Source organism: Eretmochelys imbricata, chromosome 1 (genome assembly GCF_965152235.1).
Source record: "Eretmochelys imbricata isolate rEreImb1 chromosome 1, rEreImb1.hap1, whole genome shotgun sequence".
Taxonomy (NCBI): domain Eukaryota; kingdom Metazoa; phylum Chordata; order Testudines; family Cheloniidae; genus Eretmochelys; species Eretmochelys imbricata.
The window spans coordinates 302,269,130-302,294,239 of record NC_135572.1 but is presented as its reverse complement, the minus strand read 5'-3'; the positions used below and the strand labels follow the sequence as shown (position 1 = coordinate 302,294,239).

The window sequence follows — 25,110 nt, the reverse complement described above, 5'->3', positions numbered from 1 at the left end:
TTTTCCTAGGAACTGTAGTTATCAAAATAATGGGGAAAAAATGGATTTTTGAAGACTATATGGACAGTTACCCTTATTGTGCTTTTGGGAAAAAATTCGCAACACACATTTTATTATAACCCAGCTAGAAATGTTCAGCACAGGTTTTTAATGTATAAATAACTATCCCTTGTAAGAAGGATGATTTAGTATTCCATGGGTTCTAGTGGCATTACTAGTCACAGTCTTTGGAATCTTGCAATTATTAGCTAGGAATAACACTCCCATCTAGGTGTCAAGAGTCTTTTGGAGCATGTATATCCAAGCATTTTCTGTCTGAGACGTACTTTCACGACTGCACAGGTTAGTGATGTTTGGAACTTGAAGAGTGGTAAATCCAGTCCAGTGCAATTAGAGTCATGCTTCCGAGCATAAAGATTATGCCAACTATGAGAAATATCAGCGCCTGCAATTGGGGAAAAGACCATATTAATATTGAAAATATGTTAGGTGACAGAATAATTCTACTGGAATCACATTCTATATCTGTCACTTACTAGGGGCCCTAACCTATGAAGTTCTACTTGCATGAGCAATCTTTGATAGTCCCTCAATGAACCTATCTGGGTGAAAGTTACTCCTGTGCAGAGGGCCAGCATGAAGCCAGTTCACAATTTAAGTGCCTCTGCACAGGGGTGAATGTCACCACATGTGAGCAAGGCTTTGCCGAATGGGCCCTAAACAACCACTTGCTAGTATTTACTTGCTTCATTAATACGAACACTAATATGATTTATGTATCTTCTGGTTTTGTTTTACCTTTAAAAATGGCCACACATAGTCTGATAGCAAGAACAGCTTCTAGTATTAAGCCCTTATGCCTTGACTAAGGAAAGCACTTATGAATGTGCTTCAGTCTCTCCCTCTTCAGGACAGTACTTAAGTACCTGCTTACATTTAATTATGTGGTTAAGTCCCAGTGACTTCAATGGGACTTACATTCTCAAATTCTGAACTGGGACCTTTAATGAGCATGATCTTAGGACATTCCAACTCCTGCCACAAAAATGAACGTATTCAATCTCAGTGCAGGATGATAAATTCTGAATGTTTCAGTCATAAAGAGAAACACCAGTGAATAGACACAACTGTGCTCCAAAATTTTGCAAAAATATATCTTACGTAGTAATGTAGTTATTGAAAAGTTTATTCTTTTTATCTCTTTAATATGTATAAAAGAAACTTTTTCCATGTTAAATATTTCAAATAATTATATTTATGTGTATATTTTATCAAAATCTTTTCTGATTAATTTTCAATCTATACTTTCCCAAAAGATATTTGTTTAAAGAAATTATAGATCTTAGTGTTCAGGAAAAGAAGATATTAATATCACTCGCTAGAGCCTAGCATGATATGGATGCATGCTGTGGATATGTGATATGCCTCCTGTATGTTTACTAACCTACCTCAATCAGGATCTTAAATACCTCTATTAATCAGTGTTACAATATCCCTGTTAACTGTGATGTGCAATCTCCCTCCTAATCCACTGCTGACTACTTCTGTGAGAGACAGCCACTTGTTCTAAAGTTATGTGGCAGTTGTGTGTTATGTCTAGATGTTAACTAGGGGCTGCTTTGAAATGAGTAAATGCCTTTTACATGTGGTTTAAAACAAATGCTAATTCAGCCACGCATTGCCATTTAGCCCATCACAAAACGATGGTCCATTTATTGTTTCTCAAACAGGTGCCTGTACCAGGTAACTTCCACTATGCCATGAACAGACAGATGCAGCTTTAACACAAGTAGCATTGGTACAGGGTCCCATGTACTGTCCTACCAAGCCTCCTTATGCCTACACTGATCATTTCTTCTAGCATAAAAAAACAGAGACAGACCTCATGCATATACAGATTATAATCTAGTCAAGTTTGTGTGCTTAATTATTGGCCACTCTGGAGCAGATGCTGCAGTGACAAATCTTGTTCTGTTCTAATTTTATGATGCTCATCTAAAGCCAAACTAAAGTAATGTCATTTATAATTGCTAGTTCTACCCTGTCCCAGCCAGGATTCCAGCAGCCAAAGGCTTATGTAGTTAAGACTACATCTTTTTTTTTTTCTTCCCTGCAATGTAGGCATACCCTAAGGGTGAAATCTCAGCCCCATTGAAGTCAATGGGAATTTTGCCATTGACTTTGGTAGGGTTAGGATTTCATCTTTTGTTCATATATTTTGTACATTCTCCTGAGATTTTCTGTATTGTGTTTTGTGTGTGTGTGTGGTGAAACTGATGTTTACTGGCATTTACCAATTAAGAATCTAATCCTTCCAAGCCTAGCTACAATGAAGTGTGTCTTGTGTACACAAGCGTTTTCAAACTGGATTAATTTTTCTTAATCTGGTTTAACCCCCCCTGTGTAGACAAGCCCAGCATTTCTCAAGAGTACTAATGTACTGAACACAACTAGTCAAGGACCATAGGATTCCACTGCTCTTTTGAGGGACTTTAGAACCATCTACTGGTCAGCTCCATCCCTTGTGTAAGAGCCAGTGTTGCAGTTCATAATATAGGACAAAATCCCACAGACCTTATACAGGTTATTAATTCTAATGAAGCCAATTTGGGCTCATAATTGTAACAACCAATGTGAAACAACAGCTAATTGTACCTAATTTGTACATAATTGTAACAAAATAAAACAAAAAACCCTCCTCTTGTAATTCCCCCTACTTTACTCACCCCAATCTTCTGGGGTGACCTCAAAGGTTCTTTCTTAACAAGCCGTAGATAGAAGGCAGCAGGAAGAATGAAAATCAACATTGTGGCAGCCGATGCACCTGGAACAGAAACCATAATTGAGTTCTGGTTAATATGTAAATATGTACAGCATTTTACAGAAAAGAAAGTATACCTGGAGTGGTAGCTACAGGCTCAGCTACAGTTCAGGTTGTGCAAGGGTTTTCATTATAACATCGTGTTTTCAGTTAGTCATAACTTTTTTACATGTTCACCCTTGAGACTGAAAAAAGTATCTCTCATTGGGAGCGAAGGCTAAGGTATACCAGTGTCGTTATTTCCTTGGGAGGCATAATCTGCTTTTTTCCTATAACTATCTGACTTCAAAAATGAGCTGCATATCAGAGAGAGGCCAGTCACTTTGGGCTGTCATGTTTTCCTCCTTTGTTTTTTAGAACAACTAAAAGACACTCTCTTTATCCTAATAAATTATCAACAATATGGCAGTTTTGTGGAATTTCCCTAAGTCTACATATTTCTGCTTTATGACTTTTTGTAATTTTCAATCTTTTAAAAAGGTTACAGTAAACTGTGGGCTTGTGCTATGAATTCCATCTGATAGTTCAATTCAGATTATTTTAGTGAGTTCCCAAACTCTGGACAGGAAAGCTGTTCTTTTAATCACTGGCAAGGTTCTGTCCACTGTGGTTTAACTTACTATACAATTATTCATATTTATTTTCATAGTAAGATTCATTCAGAGCAGAAAGTTTTCTAACCAATAATATAATGAAAAAGAGACTATAAACTATATTGGCAATTCTGCTGAGTGACACAGACCTTCTTTACAGACCAGGAGTGGGTAAAAAACATAAAAAATGAAAAGGAGGCCAGTACTATAAATGCAGGGGAAACTTCCTCCAGGAGTATTTGGATCTCCTGATTCCTGAATCAACACTTTCAAACTGACAGAAAACAAGTGTGTGTGTGTTGGGGGATCAGGGGAAGAAATCTTTTTCCTGATTCTTTTTTTTAATCCAATTTTGGAAATTCAGTACATCTTGACCAGTTCCATAGATGGTGGAGTTTCTTAACTCTCAAAATTTGAAAAGAAACTTATTGACATTTTTTTGTTCTCTGTGACTTATGTAGGCTGCCAACTAAAGTCTGGTACCATTTAGCTTGGATGAGTCATTTTCAGTCTTTTTTTTTTTCTTTTAACCCTTATAGTGCAAAATCAGGAATAAGTGCACTGAAGCTACTGCATTGTAAATGAGACAAAATACACTTCCAATATATGAATGTAAGGCATTCTGTTTTGATACAGATTAACATAATAAACTGAAAATATTCATGAAACCTACCAATGAATCCAAAGATGTCTTTAATAGCAGGCACAAAAATTACAAGTGTGTTAGTAAATGCAAGAATTACTGCTGCGATCAGGAAATGCCTTATCCAACTGAATGGCCTTTTGGGAAACAACAATGCGGTGACTGATGAGCGGATCTGTAACAAGAAAAATAAAAGCAGAAGATAGTGGATTTTGGAACTCATTGTTCCTTTAAGATCTGTGCTAGTATTCCAGTGAGAAATTTTAAACAAAGAAATACATTTTAATTCATTTTCTTCCCTTAATGCAAATTCTTTTACCACCCGGATGTAGTTTTGAGGCTTGGGTTCACAGTTTATTGCAGAAGCCCAAATATTTACTGGGTAGAAGACAAGTAAATAGGGTGTAAAAATCAGGGAGAAAAAAGTCTCTTCCACTAAAAGGTGCTGCTATCAGGAAATTTCAAAGAACCCCATAACTAATACTAACTAACAGAGGAAAAATGTATGTATCTATGAAATATAATCAGATGAGTTATTTGAAACCTGAACCTGATTCCACTGAAGTCTGTGGGAGCTTTACCACTTACTTCAGTGGTAGCAAGATCATGCTGTAATTTATTTCCATTTTAAAATACGTAACAAAATTAAAAAATAAACAGATATGAAGATTATAATATTCCAAATTGTATTTATAAGACATATAGAGAGCGGATTCTCTTTGCTCATTGTGACTTCATCACAGATTTGAACATAGTTTCTTTGCTTTTATACAAGCAGAGATAAGTAGGTAAAAGGTCAACAGCAAATCCATTTGGCAACAGCAGATAGTGTTACACTGCACTATTGCACAGCGGTGAAGAGATCCTCAGGGTGGAAGTAGAACAGTATTCTGTTCATATACTTTTAAAAAACATATGCTCCAAATCATTCCCATCTTTTAAAATAATAGCTGATTCTGAAGTAGTTGGGTAATTCAATAGGAGTATGAATTTCTGTCAAACTTGGGAGTCTTTACATTTTAAAAAATATTGAGAGATCTGCATTTTAGAGTTTCAGGTCTAAGTCTTGTGAAGAGATAAGTAGGTTTAAAATAATAGATTTTGAATTTAATATTGAACAGCTTTAAAAATTCTAGGCCAGGCCCTCATGCTGATTTATACCAGCTAACGCACTAGTCTCTTTCTCTCTACTCAGTTATGTGACACTTTCAGTATGTTATATCTGGCATGTGGTTCCACTTGAAATTAAACCCGTATTTAAGTTTCATTGGTGATTAATGCCATACAAAGGTAAATTTAAAAACTCTGATAGGCGAAGTATATTTTTTTGTAAAAGAATAAAAATGCTGAATACTTCAAATAATTAAAGGTCATCATACAGCAGTAGCCTGAGAAACCCAGAACTGCTGATAGGATCAGTCAGTTGCATGGGAGCTGCTGGAGCATGTGATGCAGATAGAGCTTCAACTATCAATAACAGGATTTGGATTTGGTTCTGTACGGCTGGCTGCGTTTACGTCCCAGAAGCTAGTACATCCATTACTTCAAATATGAGCATAAAGAGCAGGGCTGTCAATTAATCACAGTTAACTCGAGGAATTAACTAAAAAAAAATTAACTCAATTAAAAAAATGAATTGTGATCACTCACACTTTTAATTGCACTGTTAAACACTTATACTAATTTAAGTTTATTATAAATATTTTTGGATTTTTTTCTGCTTTCAAATATATTTATTTCAATTACAACACAGAATAAAAAGTGTACAGTGCTCACTTTATATTGTTATTTTTTATTACGAATATTTGTCCCAAGAAGGTGTTCAGGATCATTAACACTCCAGCCTAATTTTGCTAATCTTGTTAAATACAGTACACAGGAGCCCACAGATACACTTGGCAATAATCCTTTGGCTTTGATATGCTTCAGTTTTTAAATGTTCAGGACTCCGAGTTACCCAAAAGTGCAGCTGTTTGTCTCAGGTGAAATATAAATGAGAAAACAGAAAATGTCATAAAATCCCAGAACTTAGTTCTCTTAAATGTTAAAGTATGACAAAATTAATGTAAAAATAGATAATTACAGTCCATGTGTATACGCTGCTCAGATTTAATCTTCAGAAGCTGTATTTACTTACAGGGAAAAGGACTATGGGCACAGTTAAGGTGACAGCCACAAGCACTGCCAGGCGAACCAGCAGAAGAGGGGTGTCGAAGGTGTACACTTTGGTGTATGTATGAAGTAATTCATCTTCAACTTCTCCTACAAAAGAAAATGAAAACAGGCTAAGCTCAGTCAGGCACGATCTATACTTTCAAAACTAAGATTTTATAACGTAGCAAGATGAAAGAGGGTGTGTCCCTGCAGTTGTCGTCAGACACACGCTACTGATTAGATACAAGTTTTCCTCAACATCAGTCCCTCTGTGGTAGAAATGTTGGTGGTAATAACATTCAGCATTTATATAATGTGTCTCATCCAAGGATCTCAAATTACTTTACAAAATGTGCTATATAAGCCTCAGATGGGGAAACTGAGGCACGGAGAGGCAAACTGACTTCCCCAAAGTATGTAGAACTCCTGGCTTTCAGTCTGGCACCCTAACCACTGGACTAAACTGCTTCTCTAAAAGGGACAGTGGACACTTGTTTTGAAAATATTCCACATGCAGTTATTATGTGCCGCACTAACTGTTATGTGCCATATGCTTCCGTGTCATAATGGAGGAATTAATAAAGTAAAAAGCAGTGCAAGTTTAAGCTGAGGGCAGCAGCAGTAACATATGGTCTACTATGTCTACAGACTAAGTTATACCAGGTAATCTGTCCCTATGGCCTTTTGTACACTAGGATGTATTGCACCTGTTTTCAGGAAAGGTGAAGCTGTAACAGTGGTGTAGCAGTGGTGTAAGAGCTAGAGACAGAAGTGCTCCATTGCATTGCGAAAACCTGCTAAGTATCGCCAGCTTTGCTTCCTTTGGCCATGTGGAAAGTGTGACATCTACAGCATCTTGTTCTCTGAATGCATGCAGTCATGACCCACACAGCTGTTCATTCTCACCACTACAGATAACCTCTAAAAGAATTGAGAAACTTCTACAGAGAATATGGCTCTGACTCACCGTAGAAGGTAAGATAACCAAAGAGAGCAGCAAGCAGATACATGATCAGCATTCCAGCAATCGAGATGTTTGAAACATTCTGCATCCTCTTTCGTGACCGGCTGGGTAGGAAGGGAAGAATAACAGTGTAAATAGTTTATAAAGTCTATATTTGTACATACCTTCTAGTGAACTAAGAGTCCAAGCTGTATTCTGCTAACATTGTCACTAGTTAGTGAATTCAAAGCAACTAACCCTAAATCAATGTTACAACAAACTCAAGTGAGTTTTAAAGCCCTTTGTTTCAAACTCCAGTGTCACACAGTACAGAAAAGCTCAGAATGATTTGTATATATAAAAGTTTTACATTGCTAACCTGATAGTGTTAAAATTAACTATTTACATTTTTATAGAACATCAACTTCAGACTGAAGTTTAAGGAAAAATGTAGGTGCTGAAATCTAAAAGCATTGTTTCTAATTCTAGGCCCCAATCCTACCATCCGATTTGCATGAATGCACACTTGTATCAGTGCAGAGCTTCACTGAGGATCAGGGACCGACAGAAGAATAGGTAAGATCAATTCTTCTTTAATATATACATTGGTTAAATATTTTTACAAGAAAGTCCTGAATTAGGATTGGCTGGATATGGGCATTAAGCATCCGTAAGTTTACTTCCTCAGAGCTCAAAAATGCTAAGATATGGAGTAATGTAAACTGGCTAGTGTGGATGTGTGTGATAAATTACCTCACCCGATTGGCTGTAGCATAAATTTGGAAGAAATAATTACTGACTAATGAGAATTCAATAAGACTGCATGAGAAAATCTTTGCTACATGATACAGTCCTTATTCCTGCAGCCAGATCCTGCAGCGCAGATCTTTGCACCCACCGAGAGTCAATGGGACTCCGGGAGATGTAAACGTGAGCACTGACAGATACAGGTGCAGTCTCACTCATCAAAATATTTTTGGTGTTGTGCAACGCTTGAATTCATGACCATATCAGAAATGTTTCCAAATATTTCTGGTAATTGATATTTCATAAAATTTCAGTTCATTTCAAGGAATACCAAGATTTATTGCCTCTTATGAGGTAAACCTCAGGTCAGTAATCTGATGTGTGTTTTATCATCAATATCTGCTTATTATGGAATGCAACAAACCATTAGTGGGAGAATTTGTACATCATTGATTAAAGCTGGACACTAAAAAGTGATCTGATAATTGCTACCGGGTTAACTATGGAAGTGTGTGACAATTGTTTTTAAAAGTAAAGTTAAGAGCCTTACTCTTTAAGTTCACTGTATATTGGTAGCACCTCAGGGTGGCACACGAATGCAAATGCCAGGATGGGTATTGTATAGGCAGTCTGAAAAACAAAGGTGTTTAATATGAGTATTCACTACTGAATCATCTGAATGTATTGTGTTTGGCAGCAGTTTAGGTGTGGAGTTAATGGCTATAGACAGATTCTGCGGAATCTCCCTTACCTGTGAGTTAAACACAAAATATTTGGGTTGGCACATGTCATCACTATCACTGTGGGCTTCATATTCCACTCCACTTGTGTGTAGGGTGTCTTTTGCCTCCTCAAAACCCGTGGTGTGCCCAGGTGTATTGTCCATCATGAAATTCACTTTAGAATTAGCAGACTCATTTGGTAACATCACTAAGTGCATTGGAACTGAGTTGTTGTTGTAGGTCCAGTTTCCAACGCTATTTTCCGGGACAGGGAGAGGGCAAGGTATTTGGGATTTCTTGTAGATAACCTACAATAAGAATAGAAAATGTCAACACAAGTCTATAGCTTTGAAAAGGTGGCTTCTATTTACACCCTTGACTGAAAACATCAGTGGCTGAACATTTAATGTTTTAAAGTAGCAAATTGTGATTATTGCCCCTGCTTGGCTAGGAATTGAGCATGTCCTATTAGTTTTGTTACTCTGCCTCCACCTTGCTTTTTGTCTCATCTCCCTGTTATGTTTTGCTTTTTAGATTGTAAGCTCTTTGGGATAGCGACTGTCATGTACAGTGCCTAGCACTATAGGGTCTTGACCAGGCTAGCCTCTAAACGCTAGTAATAATAAATAAGTACAGAGAAGACAGCTAAAGTTTCTTAATTATTTAAAGATTCTGTATTTCCTACTTTTGGTTATAGCTAGTGATATATTTCATATAGTCACATACCACAGTGAGAAAGAAAACCATGCAGGTAAGTGAAAATCCACTCGTATAACCAAGGTAACCTTCAAAGAAAGAATAAAAAAAAAAACACATGCAGTTAAACCGCACATAAATTCAGATGACTAATCAAGATAAGAAACAAAATAATATATTTTAAGTGAGGAAATAGTTTTACCTAAATTTTTTAGAAGGGAAAGTGGAAGAATAATTCCAACTGACACAAATATAACGAGGTAGTTACCATTCAGGTACCATTCTCTAAAGAGGAAAAGAACCAAATCAAACCAATATTAATCATTTCTGCCAATGTTAACTAGAATATTTTCACTGAAGTCATAGGTCGTGCAAAACAAACATACCCAGAATTCTCTTCAAGATGCAGAAATGCTCGGATTACTTCAGGAAGTTCATATTTAATAATAAAGAGGTAGCTTGACATTGCTGAAAAAACAAACACATCAGCTAAGTAAAGTAGAATAATATGGTTCCAATGCAGGTATGCATTTTTTAAAGAATGCTCATTACTGTCAGCATTCTTTAAAAAAAAAAGAGAAATGATAAACTATGCATTATTTTGAAAATGCAATATATACATTGATTTTAGTCAAACTTGCTTAACTATATGAACATGTAGATGAAATGAACTACATCGTCCAGTTTTTAGAATTGGGTATCTAAGTTATGGTACCTAGACAGTTCTGTATTTTGGTGCTCAAATCACCATTTACGTACCATAATTGGCAGTGTGAATAAACAGATGATAACTTGACCATGCTCCCTATTAATAAGGTAAGAGCCATATTCTGAACTAAAAGTAACTTTCAGTCTTTGAATATGATATAGTTATTATTGAATTAACAGAGCACTCGAGTTGTTGTTATGCTGAAATACACATTTTTACCCCATCTCTTGGCTTTGCTATTGTAAATCCTGCTGCTCTAATGGACCGTTTTCCTCAGAACTGTCCATCCATTACTCATAATAAACTTGGCTGCCTCAACTTCTGACCCCTCTTCCCAAACTGTCAACCTATTTAACCTTTGTTTTCCCTGTGTTATATTCCTTTCTCATCAACTAAGTATAATTCCTTGCCTAGTTAAACTGTATTTGATATCTGGGCTTCAGTAAGGAAGGACAGAAGCTGAGACACGCATGTTTGTTACGCACTCATAGATGGGGTCTTTGAAAAGTCATAGTAGCCAATCAAAAGAGAAGGCCTGATTGTGAAACTCTCTCTATTGCGAATGGCTACTATTTTAGTATAGTTATTATGAAATTGCTATACGATTGACAAGTTTCTTTTGCTCTGGATGGCTGATTGTGCTTGGCAGCCAGATAATAGAGATTTCCAAACAGTACCAAGTTTTAAAACACTGAGCCCATACACATTTCCATTTCATTTCCAGTGAGCTAAGACCCAATCCTGCAACTTTTACTTATGTGGGAAATAACTTGGGACTGGTATGCATGTAATGGGGATGTCTCATGTGAGTAAAGTCTACTTGTGTGAATGATGGTGGCAGGATCAAGCTCTTGGGGAATGGGAGCCGAGGGTGCTCAACATCTCATAGGATCAGGCCCAAAATAAAATATGGTGTCAAGAGATAACTGATCTGGCAAATCAGTTGCTGAGCACCTTTCTCTAGTTTTCTCCTGTTACTGTGAAAAGCAGTGTGTCTGCCTATTTTTGCTATGCACATCACTGGGGACCATTTACCCCACTGTGCTCAGTCCGTGATGGCATCCACATCAGCCTGAGGACATGTGCTACCAAGGGAGACCAGTGTTTATTTTTAAAATATTTGTTTAGAAGAACATTTTGCCCTTACCACCAATATTCTGCATTATAATCGAAACAAAAGCACCATATTTTCCAGGCCATCCAAATGCCTTTTCACCTAGTTTTTCATATATTAGGGAGCCTAGAAGCAAAAAGAAAACATGGTGGACTGTAAAAAGGCACATTATTAAACATATTTAAAGGAGAAATATGTGCATGCAACATGAACATTCAGTTAACCAACAGTGTCCTCATACCTCCTTCTTTTGAGGTCTTCAGTAAAAGGTGAACTGAATAGAGTGATAATATTGCTATGCTGAGCAGTAGGATTCTGTAAGAAATAACGGAAATTAGAATCTTGAAGCTGACAATAGAGATAATAAATTGACTTAACAGAACATATATTGAGTTGCTCTCCATCACTTTAATATGTACATTATCCCAAAACCAGTTTGAGTGCTGGCGTCATTGGCCAGAAGGCAGAGGTAAGCTTTGGCTGTAATTTATTTATACATCCTCTGGCAACCTGAACATGCATGTTACACCACCTTAGTTTGCCTCTAGAGACTTACTTAGACTCACTGAGGCACTAATTCTGCATTGTCCTGCAAAGGCAGATTCCTGCACCCACGCAGAGCCCCAGTGAAGTCAATTGGATTCCACATGAGTGGGCCTTCCAGGATCTGGGGCCTTAGACTCCCACTCATTTACTGACATTGTAACTTAACCCTCTCTCCTTACCTAGCACCTCTGAACCACCTGAAAACCATAACAACTTCAATGGGAGCTGTTGGCTACCCCCTATGTTTGAAAATCAGAGCATTTGGCTGCCTGTGAACTGTGGAGCCTGAGCTTAGGAGCTCATATTTGACACTATGGATATATAGAGAGATCTCACGTAATGATCAGGGATAGCAAAGAGCACTGTATGACACTGGAAATCTTGCTTTCTGAAAGCATACAGCACTAGCTTCTAATCCTGGCTGGCAGGCTGTGAGATACTGATTCTTGAATTCATATAATTCTGACTACCCTCAAGCTTCCACCACATACTATTTCAGTTCTACATGATTTCAATGGCTGGTATTTTGAGAACTACTGATGTAAGAAACTAATGCTTTATGTGACTTTTTCAGGGCAAATATCTACCAGCAAATATTTCCAACAGCTGGTGATGGGACACTAGATGGGGAGGGCTCTGAGTTACTACAGAGAATTCCTTTTCAGGTATCTGCCTGGTGGGTCTTGCCCACATGCTCAGGGTCTAACTGATCACCATATTTGGGGTCTGGAAGGAATTTCCCCCTGGGTCTGATTGGAGGAGATCCTGGGGTTTTTCATCTTCCTCTGCAGCATGGGGCACAGGTCACTTGCAGGTTTAAACTAGTGTAAATGGTGGATTCTCTTGAAATGATTATTTGAGAACTTCAGTAACTCAGCCAAGGTTATGGGTCTATTACAGGAGTGGGTGGGTGAGTTGGTAGCCTGCAATGTGCAGGAGGTCAGACTAGATGATCATGATGGTCCCTTCTGGCCTTAAAGTCTATGAGTCACTATATTCTGGGCAGCATATTCTGCTCACCACCTTGCCTTCAGCCTGTGAAAAGCTCCTATAAACACTGCATGACTGAATTGTACATAGTTTGGGGGAGATATTCTGGGGTGCTCTATGTAGCCTACTCCCTTATTAACCAGAAGATTTGTGTGAAAAATCCACATGGGAGTTAATGCTGATCATTCTACCCCATTAAGAAAGGTACGTAAGGAATCGAATGATAGCAAGGCTCCTGAATTAGCTATAGTACAAGAGGAAAGAGGAACTGGGGTCGGTGTAAAGGTGCTGGTCCACCATGCAGATCCTTAAGATCCGTGTGGTGTTGGGACCTGAGTTCCTTGTGGATTTTGTAGAGCTGTGGAATTTCAAAGCCACATCCCCTGTCCCCTCCAAGCAGCTGCAAACCATTCCCCCATGTGGGGAGAATGCAGGGAGGGTGCTACAGGATTAAACTTTCTGAACTTTAGAAACCTTTCTCCCCTCCTCCGTAAAATCTCACTGAAAGGGAGCATTTGGGCCATCTCTGAACAATACATTAATGACCGAAAATATAACCTGAATTAGGATTAGTACAGTAGTTTTCATTTGGCAAATGGAATTTTTCAATCCTTTTGAAAGCTAAAGTCAGAATCTATAAGTACAGGATTATGTACAGCAAGTATATGTCTGACACTGAAGTAATGATATCCTCCACAAACTTGTCTGCTTTTAAATTAGATGCTCCACCACAAGAAGGGAGATTGTTCTCATTCCCAAAGTATGAAACTGTGATAGGACAGAAAGTGAGCTGCTGGGTGGAGAAAGGGGTTTGTTTGTTTTTTATTAGATGGCACTATTTAAACATTATCCCAGTCTAAAGGTGACAATTTTTACTTCTGCCAAAGTTAACATGACTAGGCTTCTGATAGCGTTTGTTAAATTTAAGATTTGTTAGGGTTCCGCACGTTGAAAACTGTGGCTAACAGTTAGGATTTAGAAGATGTAGTAGAATTTTTTTAGCCAGGGCTAATATACAATGGAATAGAGATACTTCATAGCTGGGTTGGTTATTATTGAACACCCTAAGGAAGAAGAGTTTTTGAACTCTAAAGAGTTTTTTAAAAAGCCTTTCAAAGTTTCTTGGCTCTAGAGCACTCCCTTTTAAAACCAGTTTCCATTTCTGTGAGAGCAAATGCTCCCACTAAGACATTTAACTACCTGATTTACAGGTGCTGTCAGCTAGTTAGCCATCCAAGTGGTAGCATCTGCACTCATAATTAATTTCAGGCAAAAACTCTGCATCCAAAAATAGGAGATGCCATTCTCTCTTGGGATCTAAGTATACAGTTTCAGAACCTGCTGCAGAGTTTTTGTTACACAGCTTCCAAAAGTCAAGAGGAATCACACAGAGAAAACTCTGCAAGTTGATCTGAAGGTTTACTATTTTTCCTGTAATGTAAAGCAATCACCCACACTGCATTCTAGGCTTCCTACTAAACAAAGGAGGATTAACATTAAGGCCCACATAAACAACCAGATTATAAAACTAAAGCCACTTACTAAAGTGGGACAACTTTTAAATGTTCTCTCTCAACCTGATAGGGGTAGCCAGGGATGTCTGCACATAGATGTCTGTTGGTGTCCATCAAAGCATATGCTGTGTACATACTGTATGTCAGCGACATGCCATTTCTGTCTTCAGTGGTACAGACAGACTTTAGAGAGAGTGGCTGACATTAAATATTGGTAAATATGTAGCTATATTTGCATTCAGCCCCTACTTTCTGTTTTCAGGGCTAGAGTTATATGGGCATGAAGTATTTTTCCTCGGTCTCGACAAAGTTATAATTATAAACATATAAATAAATATATACTTTACTGCTTGTGTGGAATTGCCTGTGCTGAAATAGTGGGAATGCTGTTGTTATTTTAGGAGAAAGAAGTACACTGTCCTTCCAATTTTGGTTTTTGACTGGACAATATAAATTCCCAGCAATGAATCTAATACAAAACACAGCTGAAATTAGGGTGGTTTATCATCATTAGACAGAGTCTTGCAATGCTGTTAAAATGTTTTCATTACTGGAGACCTTAAAAATCTCTTTATCTATAAAATGTGGTTCTTCACGTAAGCATTTTTCTCTAATCACAGAAACACTGATAGCTCGCTAATTATATTCTCCCCACTTTTCTGACCACTTTTTGAATACTTACACAAAAAGTATAATTCCTGTGTTGGCCATGGCATATGACAGCCCTAAGATGCCACTCCCCATGATGGCATTGCTCAGGTTAAACGCTGACATTCCAAAGGAAGTAGTTCCTGGATGCTATAGAAAATAACAAAAATGGTAGTTAAGTTGTGCCTTAATGAGTGCAGTGTAAAACCATGCTTTTTCAAGTTGCTGGCTTTCCCTTCCTCTGTTCTGTTGAGTACTATGGATGTTGTCTTACCACGCTGCCTGATCTTACCAACATTTTTTACTACAGAACTAGTACTTACCATTTAATACTTGGTTTCAGAGTAGCAGCCATGTTAGTCTGTATCCGCAAAAAGAAAAGGAGGACTTGTGGCACTTTAGAGACTAACAAATTTATTTGAGCATGAGCTTTCGTGAGCTACAGCTCACTTCATCAGATGCTTATGCTCAAATAAATTTGTTAGTCTCTAAGGTGCCACAAGTACTCCTGTTCTTTTTTCATTTAATACTTCTATTACCAGGGTGCCGCTACCTCAGAGGGCTTACAATCTAAGTATAGTACTATTATGAGAACTCCCTTCACTTCAGGTACTGTCATGGTAGTATGTGTTTGCAGCATCAACACCAGAGCTTTTCTTTTGTCCAAATGGGGTGTAGAGTTATGTCCATACTAACAACCCTTCAAAATGAAACTGCCAGCAATGACTACAGTTACCCAGCGTCACTAAGAACCATAAATGTCATCTTTTTTGGTCATAACAGGCCTGAATAAAGAAAAACACCAATATATAAAAATGAAAAAACCTAGCTCTTTGGGCTGTATTCTCATTTACACCAGTAGAGTAACTTCACTGTGCAGTGAATGACTTGGAATTTTTATTAAATATTTATACTATAGTAGGGTTCAGGTTGTTTTATAGACCACAAACCCACACGAAGAAACAATCCTCCCTCAAAAAGTTTACAATATAAGGTCCTGATCCTGTAAAAACTTAGACCTAGATTCACAAAAGTATTTAGGTGGCTAAACTGCAGATTTAGGCACCTAAGTCTGGGTTTAGCCATCTAAAACCCAGTTTTAGGCTCCACAGTGATTCACAAAGCTCCTACTGAACTCCTTTGGCACCCATGTTGCTCCAGTAAAAGTTCCTGAGTCACCTGTGTTTCTGTCTTTGGGCATTTGCACTGCTGCCTCCCTCTAGGTGTCTAGTGCCTGTCTCCCAGAATGATTCACAAAGCAGGGGAAAGATAAGCATTGCCTGGATAAGTCATGTTCAGGGATTGATCTGGATCAGGCCCCTCAAATGAGTTCACACAAGCAGCTGGGACCTCCCTCTCATAGCTTTTAGACCAGTAATTAGGGTATTCACCTAGGATGTGGGAGACTCCAGAGGGGGAGAAGGGATTTGCCACCTTTCAGGTGAGTGCTCTAACCACTGGGCTGTAGGATGCCCTGATGTAGGGCTCCCTCAGTCTCTCCTGTTGAATCTGTTCCACTCTGAATAAATGATTAGAGTCAGTGGAGCAGGGGACTGGATCCAGGGTTTCTCACATCATGGGTGAGTACTCTGCCCACCAGGCTACAGAGTCATTCTCACTCACTTGCTCTCTCTCTGCTCTACCTCCACCCCAATGACTCTTTAATTTTTGATCCACAATGGAATAGGTTCAACAGGAGAGACTGAGGGTCTACCACATCAGGATAGCCTGATGAGAGTGCTCCATCCTCCGACCTCTAGCTTCTTCCAAAAACAGCATAGGCACCTGACTCCAAAGCGGGTTCCCCAGCTCTGAATCACTAGCAGAGGGGGCCTCCCTGCAGTCTGGATTTAGGCACCTATCTCTGAGAGAGAGGCAGGACTTAGTGCACACCTTTCCGTTCAGCATCTCCCATTGGCTAGCTTAGACGGCTTCCTGTCTAGCATGCTGGCTTTTGTGAATCACAGTCTAAGAGCCTAACTCAGGCTTTCTGGATTGCAGTGTGTTCCTGTGATTTTCTAGATGCCTAAAATATAGGTGCTGTTGTTCAGCATCCCAATGCTTAACTCCCTTTGTGCATCCAGGCCTTAGACACATTCCTAACTTTGCCCATGGGAGAAGTCCTTTAGAGTTCAGTGGGACTACTTGTGTGTAAAGCTAAGCATGTATACACTTGCATGATTGGGACCTAAGACTGGTGTAAATAAGACACATCTGGCCCCACTGTTTTAAACTGATCACATTAAAGTCTGGCTGTAAACTGAAATGTGACTAAAACTGGAACTGCTGGGTGTGTGTTTATTTGCTCCGTTTACAGGTTACAAGATTTCTTTCGAACTACCTGAAAGCTTGAACATGAGATTTAAAATTCAAGCTTCTCTATCATTAGCAGTAATAGATATTCTGTGGGCCAAACATTACCCTCAGTAACACCTGTGTAAGTCAATTTAAAGCTAATAGTTGTTACTGGACCTTCTGGGCCAATGGGCTGGCACAGAGTTATTGAGGGCAGCATTTAGTCAAAGGAACCTTTACTATTGGGGTTGGCAGGGAAGAAAGAAAGACCCCAGCTCAATTATCAGAGGCTAGAGTGAGTTTGCAGGGCTGGTAGTTGGAAAGAAAATGCCTGTGTACATGTAAACAGAGCATATTTTATCTAGAAATCACTGAGACGCAATCCATGTAGAAGCTTGTGATGCCATGTTTATAGCAGAGTAGAGCCACGATTTAATACTTTAAACGATCCAGGCAGCCAAATAGTAACCACTCGACTAAGGCAGAAATAAACAGAATATGCTGGTTAGATTCTTTGGTGAGCTTTGCTGTAACGCTGTTTACATTTGCAAAGAGACTCATGTATATTGTCCCTACTTTCCTATATTCCTGTTTCTATTACTTAAAAACTAATAATAAACTTACATATTCCTCCTGATAGTCTGCCAATTTCTTTTTGCCCAGAAATCCATTTGGAAGGAACTTCTGACTTTCTGCATCATTGTTAGCAAATTGACTGAACACAAAAAAAGAGCAAAATAAGAAAACAATAAAATAAGTTTACTACGCACAAGAGACTAAGGGTCCAATTCAATGCTCACTGGAATCAATGGAAAGACTCCAACTGCATCAGTCAGGCCCTGTATTCAGAAGTCCTTACTCAGTTTTATTCAGTATTTCCTCTAGCAAAACTCCCACAGATGTCAATGGGAGTTTTATTGAAGGAAGCACTGAATTAAAACTGAACGAGACACTCAGGATTGGGCCTACGAACTTTGTTTAGTTTTAAAAGAATCTAAACCACACACGGCAGATTCGTAGCTTTGAATGCACTTCCCAACTTCTGTCAACAGTGCTGTCTTCCTTAGCAGCATTTTCCTTCCCAATATCATATGTCCTGTTCATTTTATTTACATTCTTACAGGCTACCCTTTACCTCAGAAGCCCTGTATAGCCAAGTATCCACCTCTCCATGTCTAATCCCTCCTCAAAACACATTTCTGTGAACCCTATTACTGTTAACCCCACCCTGGAAAAATTGCTATTATTTACTGATATAAAACAAAACTACTTCCCACCAACAAAATGTATGTACCATATCTAAACTCTTATGTATTATTTGTCTTTAGATCTCGATCCTATACTCAGATCTGCTACCATAGAACCCCTAGAACACTCTAGAGGTGCAGGGATCAACACTAGCAGATTTAATTGCAAGACCAGGGCCTTAAAATAGAAGATACTGATATGAACCTAAATGGAACTACAGGATCAAACACACCTGGGGAATATTTGAGTGGACTTTCTAGGTAAACCTTATCTTTACAGAGGATCAGTTTGAAATCCTAGATCTCCCCTATTTGCCAAAGTTTGGATCCAGACCTGAACTTTGGCTCATGACTGTGTTTAGGGGCAATGAAGAAATATCATATTATTTAAGAGTTAAATTGAATTCTGGAGCCATGTGTGTCATCTAAGAACAATGGCCAGGATTTTCAAATGTAGGTTCCCAAAGTTATGCTCCTACCTCCATATTTTGGCACTTAATGATGCGACCTGATTTTCAGTGTTGCTCAGAACCCTCCTGTTCCTACTGATTTTTACTGACGTTTTGCCTCAGTAAAGCAGGACTTAAAATTGTGATGTTTCTTAACACTCAATATTAACTTTAGCTCAGAGAATCATTGGATTTCTATTTGATTTCTTGGTCTTAACGGAGACATTCTCCAGAAATCTTTCTATTAATAAGGAGTAGAGTAAAAGAAGAAATAAACTGCTTCTCTGTATAAAACTTTCACATTGAAATTGTATATTTAATAGGCCATTGCTTTGTCTTGAAATTAGTTTGAAGACTACATGTTTTAAAACTAAGAGACCTCTGATCATATAAATTGCAAACAAACAATTTTGAGTGAAAACAATGTGCTAAAACTCAGTAATTATATGAATCTAGGTGTCAAAGAACCCTGTAATTGCCTTTATAAATATACAGGTATTATGAGAACTGAATGTTTATGATATTGGACAGCTTGTGTTCAGAGTCATGAACTGGACAGTCAGTGCTGGCAAATCTCAGCACAGATTTTTACCAATGCATCTCACTATTGACCTTGAATATCTCAGCTATTCTACCCACAACGATAATCATGTCAAAGAGTGCAGTGATTTTGTGATTTGGGGAATAGCCACTAAACAATCAAACCAGTTTTAATTTGTGACCTAATCTGAATTTAATTTCAGGATGCCATAAGTGAAATCCTGGTGTATCGCATGTGTTAGTCTTTGATTACCTCTTTTTAGTCTGAACATAAACCCCTTTTTATTTAAGTACATACCTGCTAATAGTAGCTTTTTCTGGATCTATTATATCCGTGTAGCTGTCTTCAATGCTTTCTCCGCTATTGCTCTCCTCATCAAGTTTGATGTTGACATTTTGCAGTTCCATGCGATCCATTTGAGTGGTCAGCGCTTTCTAGCTTCTACAGTGTAAACAATACTGTACCTTCTGCTTACAGGTTCTCTCCACCATGTGTTAACTTTCAGAACACTCTGTTCTGCAAACAGATCACAAAATAACTCATTAGAATTTTCCCCAAATTAGATAAATGAGTGTGATTCCCTCTGTTTGTGTTTGTTCTTCGTAATAACATTAAGGGAGGCAACTGCTGCAGCTTGGGAAAATTCTGGATAAATACAAGCAAAATATTCTTTTTTTTTTTTTTTATACAGCATCTTTCCACTCGTTCTTTCTCAAAATGTAAGACGACAGACCTACACAATAGGTTTCCAAGCTCTCCTAGAATAATAATAAAACACAGGTATATATAGTCTATCTATAAAAAAACTATCACTGTAAACAGATTTAATGTAAAATCTGGGAAAAATTATTTTGTTTTTTAATTGATATCGTGGATAATCATTAAGATGCACCCTTAACCTGAGATTAACTATATCAGGGTTGGGTTGTTGATAGGGAAATGCTATATATAAACTTTACTGACCATCGTATGAAGACATTACAGTCAAATTATTTTTCTGAAGGAAACACTTGGTGTCTTGAAACATATATTGCTAGATAAGTATGGCTACATGTTAAAAATAATCAAGCTGCTGCTGGCTGCACAATGCACTTCACCCTATCACATCTCAGTTTAATACTTGTCCATCAAAACTTTTAGATAGTTTATATAATTTAAAACTATCTCTCAAACAGAATTATTACATATTTACATAATTTAATATGCCTTTAGTCTCATGAGAGGGTCTGGATAAATAATAATAATCATCTGGATAAATAATCATCTTTTTATATGGCCCAATATAAACCATATACTCTATAATATAAATAGTATGATGATTTGTCTTTGGCATTAACATGAGTTTATACTTACAATCTCAGTTTACAGATACACTTTTACATTTGTTTACTCATTCCCAAGTTTCATAATATACCACTAATATTATGCAGTTGTACAGCATTTTTTTTTCTGAAAGTGCTTTACCAAAATGACTTAATAATAGTATCCCCATTTCACAGATGGGGAAACAAAGGCATAGAGAGATGAAGGGACTGGCCGCAAGTCATATAGCTGGTTACTGAACTATGGACCCCGACTCTTTATCCTTGTGCCTCCCAGTATAACACATTAAAAGAATCCACCATATATTTCCTGAGTTGTGTACCAGAAAATAAAATACTGTATTCTTAATGCTATAACTAAATGCCTAGAAACATTGCAGAATACAAATTAGTATTAAAAAATCCAGCACAAGCAGCATTCTATTTTTGCTTTACTCTAGCCCTAAGCATGCAATTACTTATTAAAAATTCTCCAGTTTTTGCATTCATGGATGTTTAGTTCCTCACTTAATTACCAAACCTTCACTAGTCTATATAGCCATTAATATGCCATTCCTAACATCTGCAGTCTCAAACTTATTTTTAGCAGCACAACATTAAAGTGTGTGTGTAAAATGTAAATGTAAACTTTAAACACCAACACTGGAGCTAAAATTAACCTTGTGTCAAAAACTACAATAAATTACCTTACTCTAGTAACATTTATTTTTATCTAATAATTGAACAGCAAAAGAATATCAAGGTGTTTTTGCCAATTTCCTACCAGAGATAGCTGCTCTGTTTATTCCTTTCTGCTGCCACTCCAGCACTTAGACTGAGACTGATTACTGAATCTGGCATTAGGTCAGAGATAGCTAGGCAGGCTTACATTCCAAGGGTCTGATTTTGCCCACTGAGGACATGAATAACTCCAGCTGAAGTAAAGAAAAGAACTGGGTCCTTGCTGAGACAATGGTAAACTCATTCATTACAGTACCTCTAAAACCAAACTTTTTTGCGTTCCAAGCAGCAGATTCATATAGTATCCAGATGCTTATTTTAAATCTATATCTAAGAAAATCAGGCAATCGAACACAACCTGCCAGTGATGAAGAAAATCTCTGTTGTGAACACTAACAAATGCTCACTTTAGCAATATTCTTCCAATTGTATCACCCCTGCTATACTGACTATTTTAGTGTTGAGGAACAAAGAGAACAGTGTAGCAGAAACATTACCATGGATTAATTTACACAGAGATTAGGTTAAGAGAGAAATTCTGTATTGCACAGTCTGTACTATATTTGGAAAGGAAAGAAGAATATGACAGAAAATATGTATTAGGGTGTAGGTTCTATTTTAAAGGCTGATCCTTCAAACACTTACTTAAGTGAGTCATTTTACTTATTGTCTCAAAGGACTATAAAATTATTTATGTTTTAAGGATCAGGCGCTTGGTACTGAATCATCATCAATTTTAGGTCCCAATCCTGTAAACACTTACTAATGAGTGTAGTGCTTATTACCACAAGTAGTTCCCTTAATCTTCATCAGTGTTTGGGGGATTGGACCCTTCATTTGTTGAAATCCTTCTCTCCAGGTCACCAGTCTTGCAAACTCTTGCGTACACACGAGTAACTTTGGGCATGTGAGTAGTTCCAGACTCCATGGGAATATGCACATGCCCAGAGCTACTCTCATTCATAAGGGCTTGCAGGATCAGGGCCTAACTGAAGACTAGCACATTGCTGCACCTCAATTCCATGGGCATTTATTTTGAAAAATTTTAATCGGTCACTCTGTCAGGATAGCGTTCCTTACTCTGAACACTTCTCATACCTAATGAAATCTTAAATTGTAGTTTGCAGTACTGTTGTAGCTGTGTTGGACCCGGAATAGGAGAGAGACAAGGCGTGTGAGCTAATATCTTTTATTGGACCAGCTTCCGTGGATGGAAGAGACAAGCTTTACAGCTGAACAGAGCTGAAGAAGAGTTTTGTGTAGCTTGACAACTTGTCTCTTTCCCCAACAGAAGTTGGTCTAACTAAATATATTACCTCACCCACCTTTTCTCTCTGAAATTGTATACATCTTTATTTAATTAAAAAGACTACTAATTAATATGTGTATATATATTTTGTTGCTACCATGTATGTTGCAGATTACAGACTTTTTACAGTCCAATCCTTAGGTCCCAGTCCTGCAAATATGTATATGTAACTTTTTACTCATATGAGAAATTTTGTTGAGATCACTGGGAATACTCATGTAAATAAACTTGGGCACTTGCATAAGTATTAGCAGAATCTAAGTTATTTATTCACATAATTGGAAGGTCAATTTTTTTCAGAAATTTATAAATATTTCCAAGGCATGTTTTATGCAAGGCACTCAATGCATTGAAATGTTAGTTAATCTTACCCAAATCTGTGTGGAATCAGTTATTTATTGAGCAAACTTCTGAAATATGATCACCTCAGACAAGTAACTACAGGCAAACCTATTTTTAACTTGTATCTAGGGTGGAAAAAAATCCTGCATGTTCAAAATCTCTGATGCACTTCACCTTCAAAAGAATCTACTCACATAAAATACACTGTTCACATAAAATCCCAATCTTCCAATAGCTGGCCAATATGTCAAAGATGTAAACCAGATTTCACATACTCGGCTGCCAGCCACCGCTGTGTATTGCTGTTGCTACCTTAAGAAGTACAAGCTACAATGTTTAGAAACAATGTCTTTTCCCCCACAAAGCACTTCTAAAGGCACAGGCATAAAAAAAGGGAAGAACTGCAAATGCTATGCTAAGCGGCAGTATTATAAACCAGCTCCTTTTTCTATTTTAGACCACTACTATTTTTTTCCCTTAGGTATAGATGTCAGAAAAGTCTACTAGCTTAACTACGTTCCTTAAATCCAGCTATAACATGCCTAGGCTTTTGCTGCTTCTTGTGGAACAAGAAGGCAGACTGAAACAAAAGGATGATTTTTTTCTTTTAAGATATTACATTAAAATGAAAATATTGGACGCACAAAGCATTACCCCTCTAAAGCAATATTTCTCTCAAAACCTCGTGTCAAGTTCATCTGCTTTGCTTTAGAATAGAACATAATTTTTAAAAGGTACTCAGAAAATGTGTTCAAATTGCTTTTTAATATGTAATGAAACAATTAAGAAAAACATGAACTTGTTTTTCCGTTTTATTTCATAGCAATTTTGATTTACTTTCTGTGTTGCATCTAGGATTATGAATAAGTTGAGGTTTATCAATTAGGTTTATCTGTGACCTTGCCTTATTTGCCTAACAGTTGCATTTTCAAGCATTTTGCAATGGCTAGTACTTTTATGTCCTATCACTGTATATGAATCAGTAGATTTTCCTGACTCTTAGTCTCAACGACAATGCATTTAAAGAATTAATGTTGTTTCTAAAGCAATTTGAAGACGAAAAGTGCCATAATTGCTACCTTAAAGTAAACACACAATTAAAATGAACAATTTATTTTCATATTCATTTACTTACTTGAATATTAGCCAGGTAAACCAAGAGTCTTGATAAAAATTCTCAATAGTTAACCAGAGGCCCTGAAAGAACACGAGCATATCATTCCTAATTAACTGGTCAACTTTAGAAACCTCCTGCTGTTTCATTTCTTTCTTAGATTTGATTTTCTGTCCAAAAAAGGGGACTGAATTTCATGCCTGATATAAAAACAAATACACCTGCTAATGCCAATTACAACTACAGTATAGCAAATCTTAACTGCCAGTTCTTCACTCTTCATTTAAATTTACAAATGAATTACATTTGCACAAAGTTTTCTCAAATTCTTCAGCTTAAAATGTGTTAAGTGGAAGAAGTATACAATAAAATGAATACACATTGTAAAGGTACATTTTTAGGTTTACCTCCAAATCAAACACGTTATCTTGCTTGCTTGCTTGCTTTCTAAGCAAGTGATATCTTAACTTGCACCTGTAATAGAAAGTTGGCTCATCTGAGTCCTTGTGCAGCTGGACAATCATTTAAAGACAAATGGGAGTGTATCAGATGAACCAATCAGCAACAACGATACCCCAACACCTCCCATTGTCAAACTTGCGTCAGCTCTTTTAAAAAAAAAAAAGGTAAATCAATTTACTGGTGCAATCAGTCATCAGAGGTATTTGCTCTCTGAGCTTGGCGTTCTAACAAAACGCATATCTGCAGAAAGTTTTACCTAGACTTGTGTCATAGTCAGGATGATGTAGATTACCTTGTTATTTTAGTTTGCTAATCTCGATGCTCAAGGAAGAGATACAATATTTTTAAACTAATTTTTCATCAGCATCAAAGTTACAGTAACACAATTTAGTTATGAAAGTGAGTGACAGTATGGTTTAGGACCTATAGCCAGGGCGTCTGTGTTCTCATTCCCAGTCTACCACTGAAT

At 37.5% G+C, this 25,110-nt stretch overlaps 1 protein-coding gene across 1 annotated transcript; it reads right to left on the bottom strand.

The window, feature by feature from the left end:
- Positions 1-266: 266 nt before the first annotated feature.
- On the bottom strand, positions 267-24,259 carry SLC38A4 (solute carrier family 38 member 4). Its single transcript, XM_077807761.1, has 16 exons — positions 24,201-24,259; positions 19,670-19,888; positions 17,760-17,850; positions 14,875-14,990; positions 11,384-11,457; positions 11,176-11,268; positions 9,706-9,787; positions 9,522-9,604; positions 9,350-9,408; positions 8,653-8,931; positions 8,452-8,531; positions 7,179-7,279; positions 6,195-6,319; positions 4,088-4,232; positions 2,727-2,824; positions 267-445 (listed from the first exon to the last, which is right to left on the bottom strand). Exons 2-16 carry the CDS (start codon positions 19,786-19,788, stop codon positions 344-346), a joined length of 1,647 nt encoding a protein of 548 aa, XP_077663887.1. The 5' UTR covers positions 19,789-19,888; positions 24,201-24,259; the 3' UTR covers positions 267-343.
- Positions 24,260-25,110: the final 851 nt, after the last annotated feature.

What these genes read in the sequence shown, in the direction of transcription:
- SLC38A4 (XM_077807761.1), bottom strand. Translation starts at nt 19,788, where the DNA reads ATGGATCGCATGGAACTGCAAAATGTCAACATCAAACTTGATGAGGAG. An exon ending in TGGTTTTCTTTCTCACTGTG is followed by an intron (nt 8,932 to 9,349) that starts GTATGTGACTAT and finishes TTCTTATTGTAG; the next exon opens with GTTATCTACAAGAAATCCCA. An exon ending in TGGTTATCTTACCTTCTACG is followed by an intron (nt 6,320 to 7,178) that starts GTGAGTCAGAGC and finishes TTTCTTTTGTAG; the next exon opens with GAGAAGTTGAAGATGAATTA.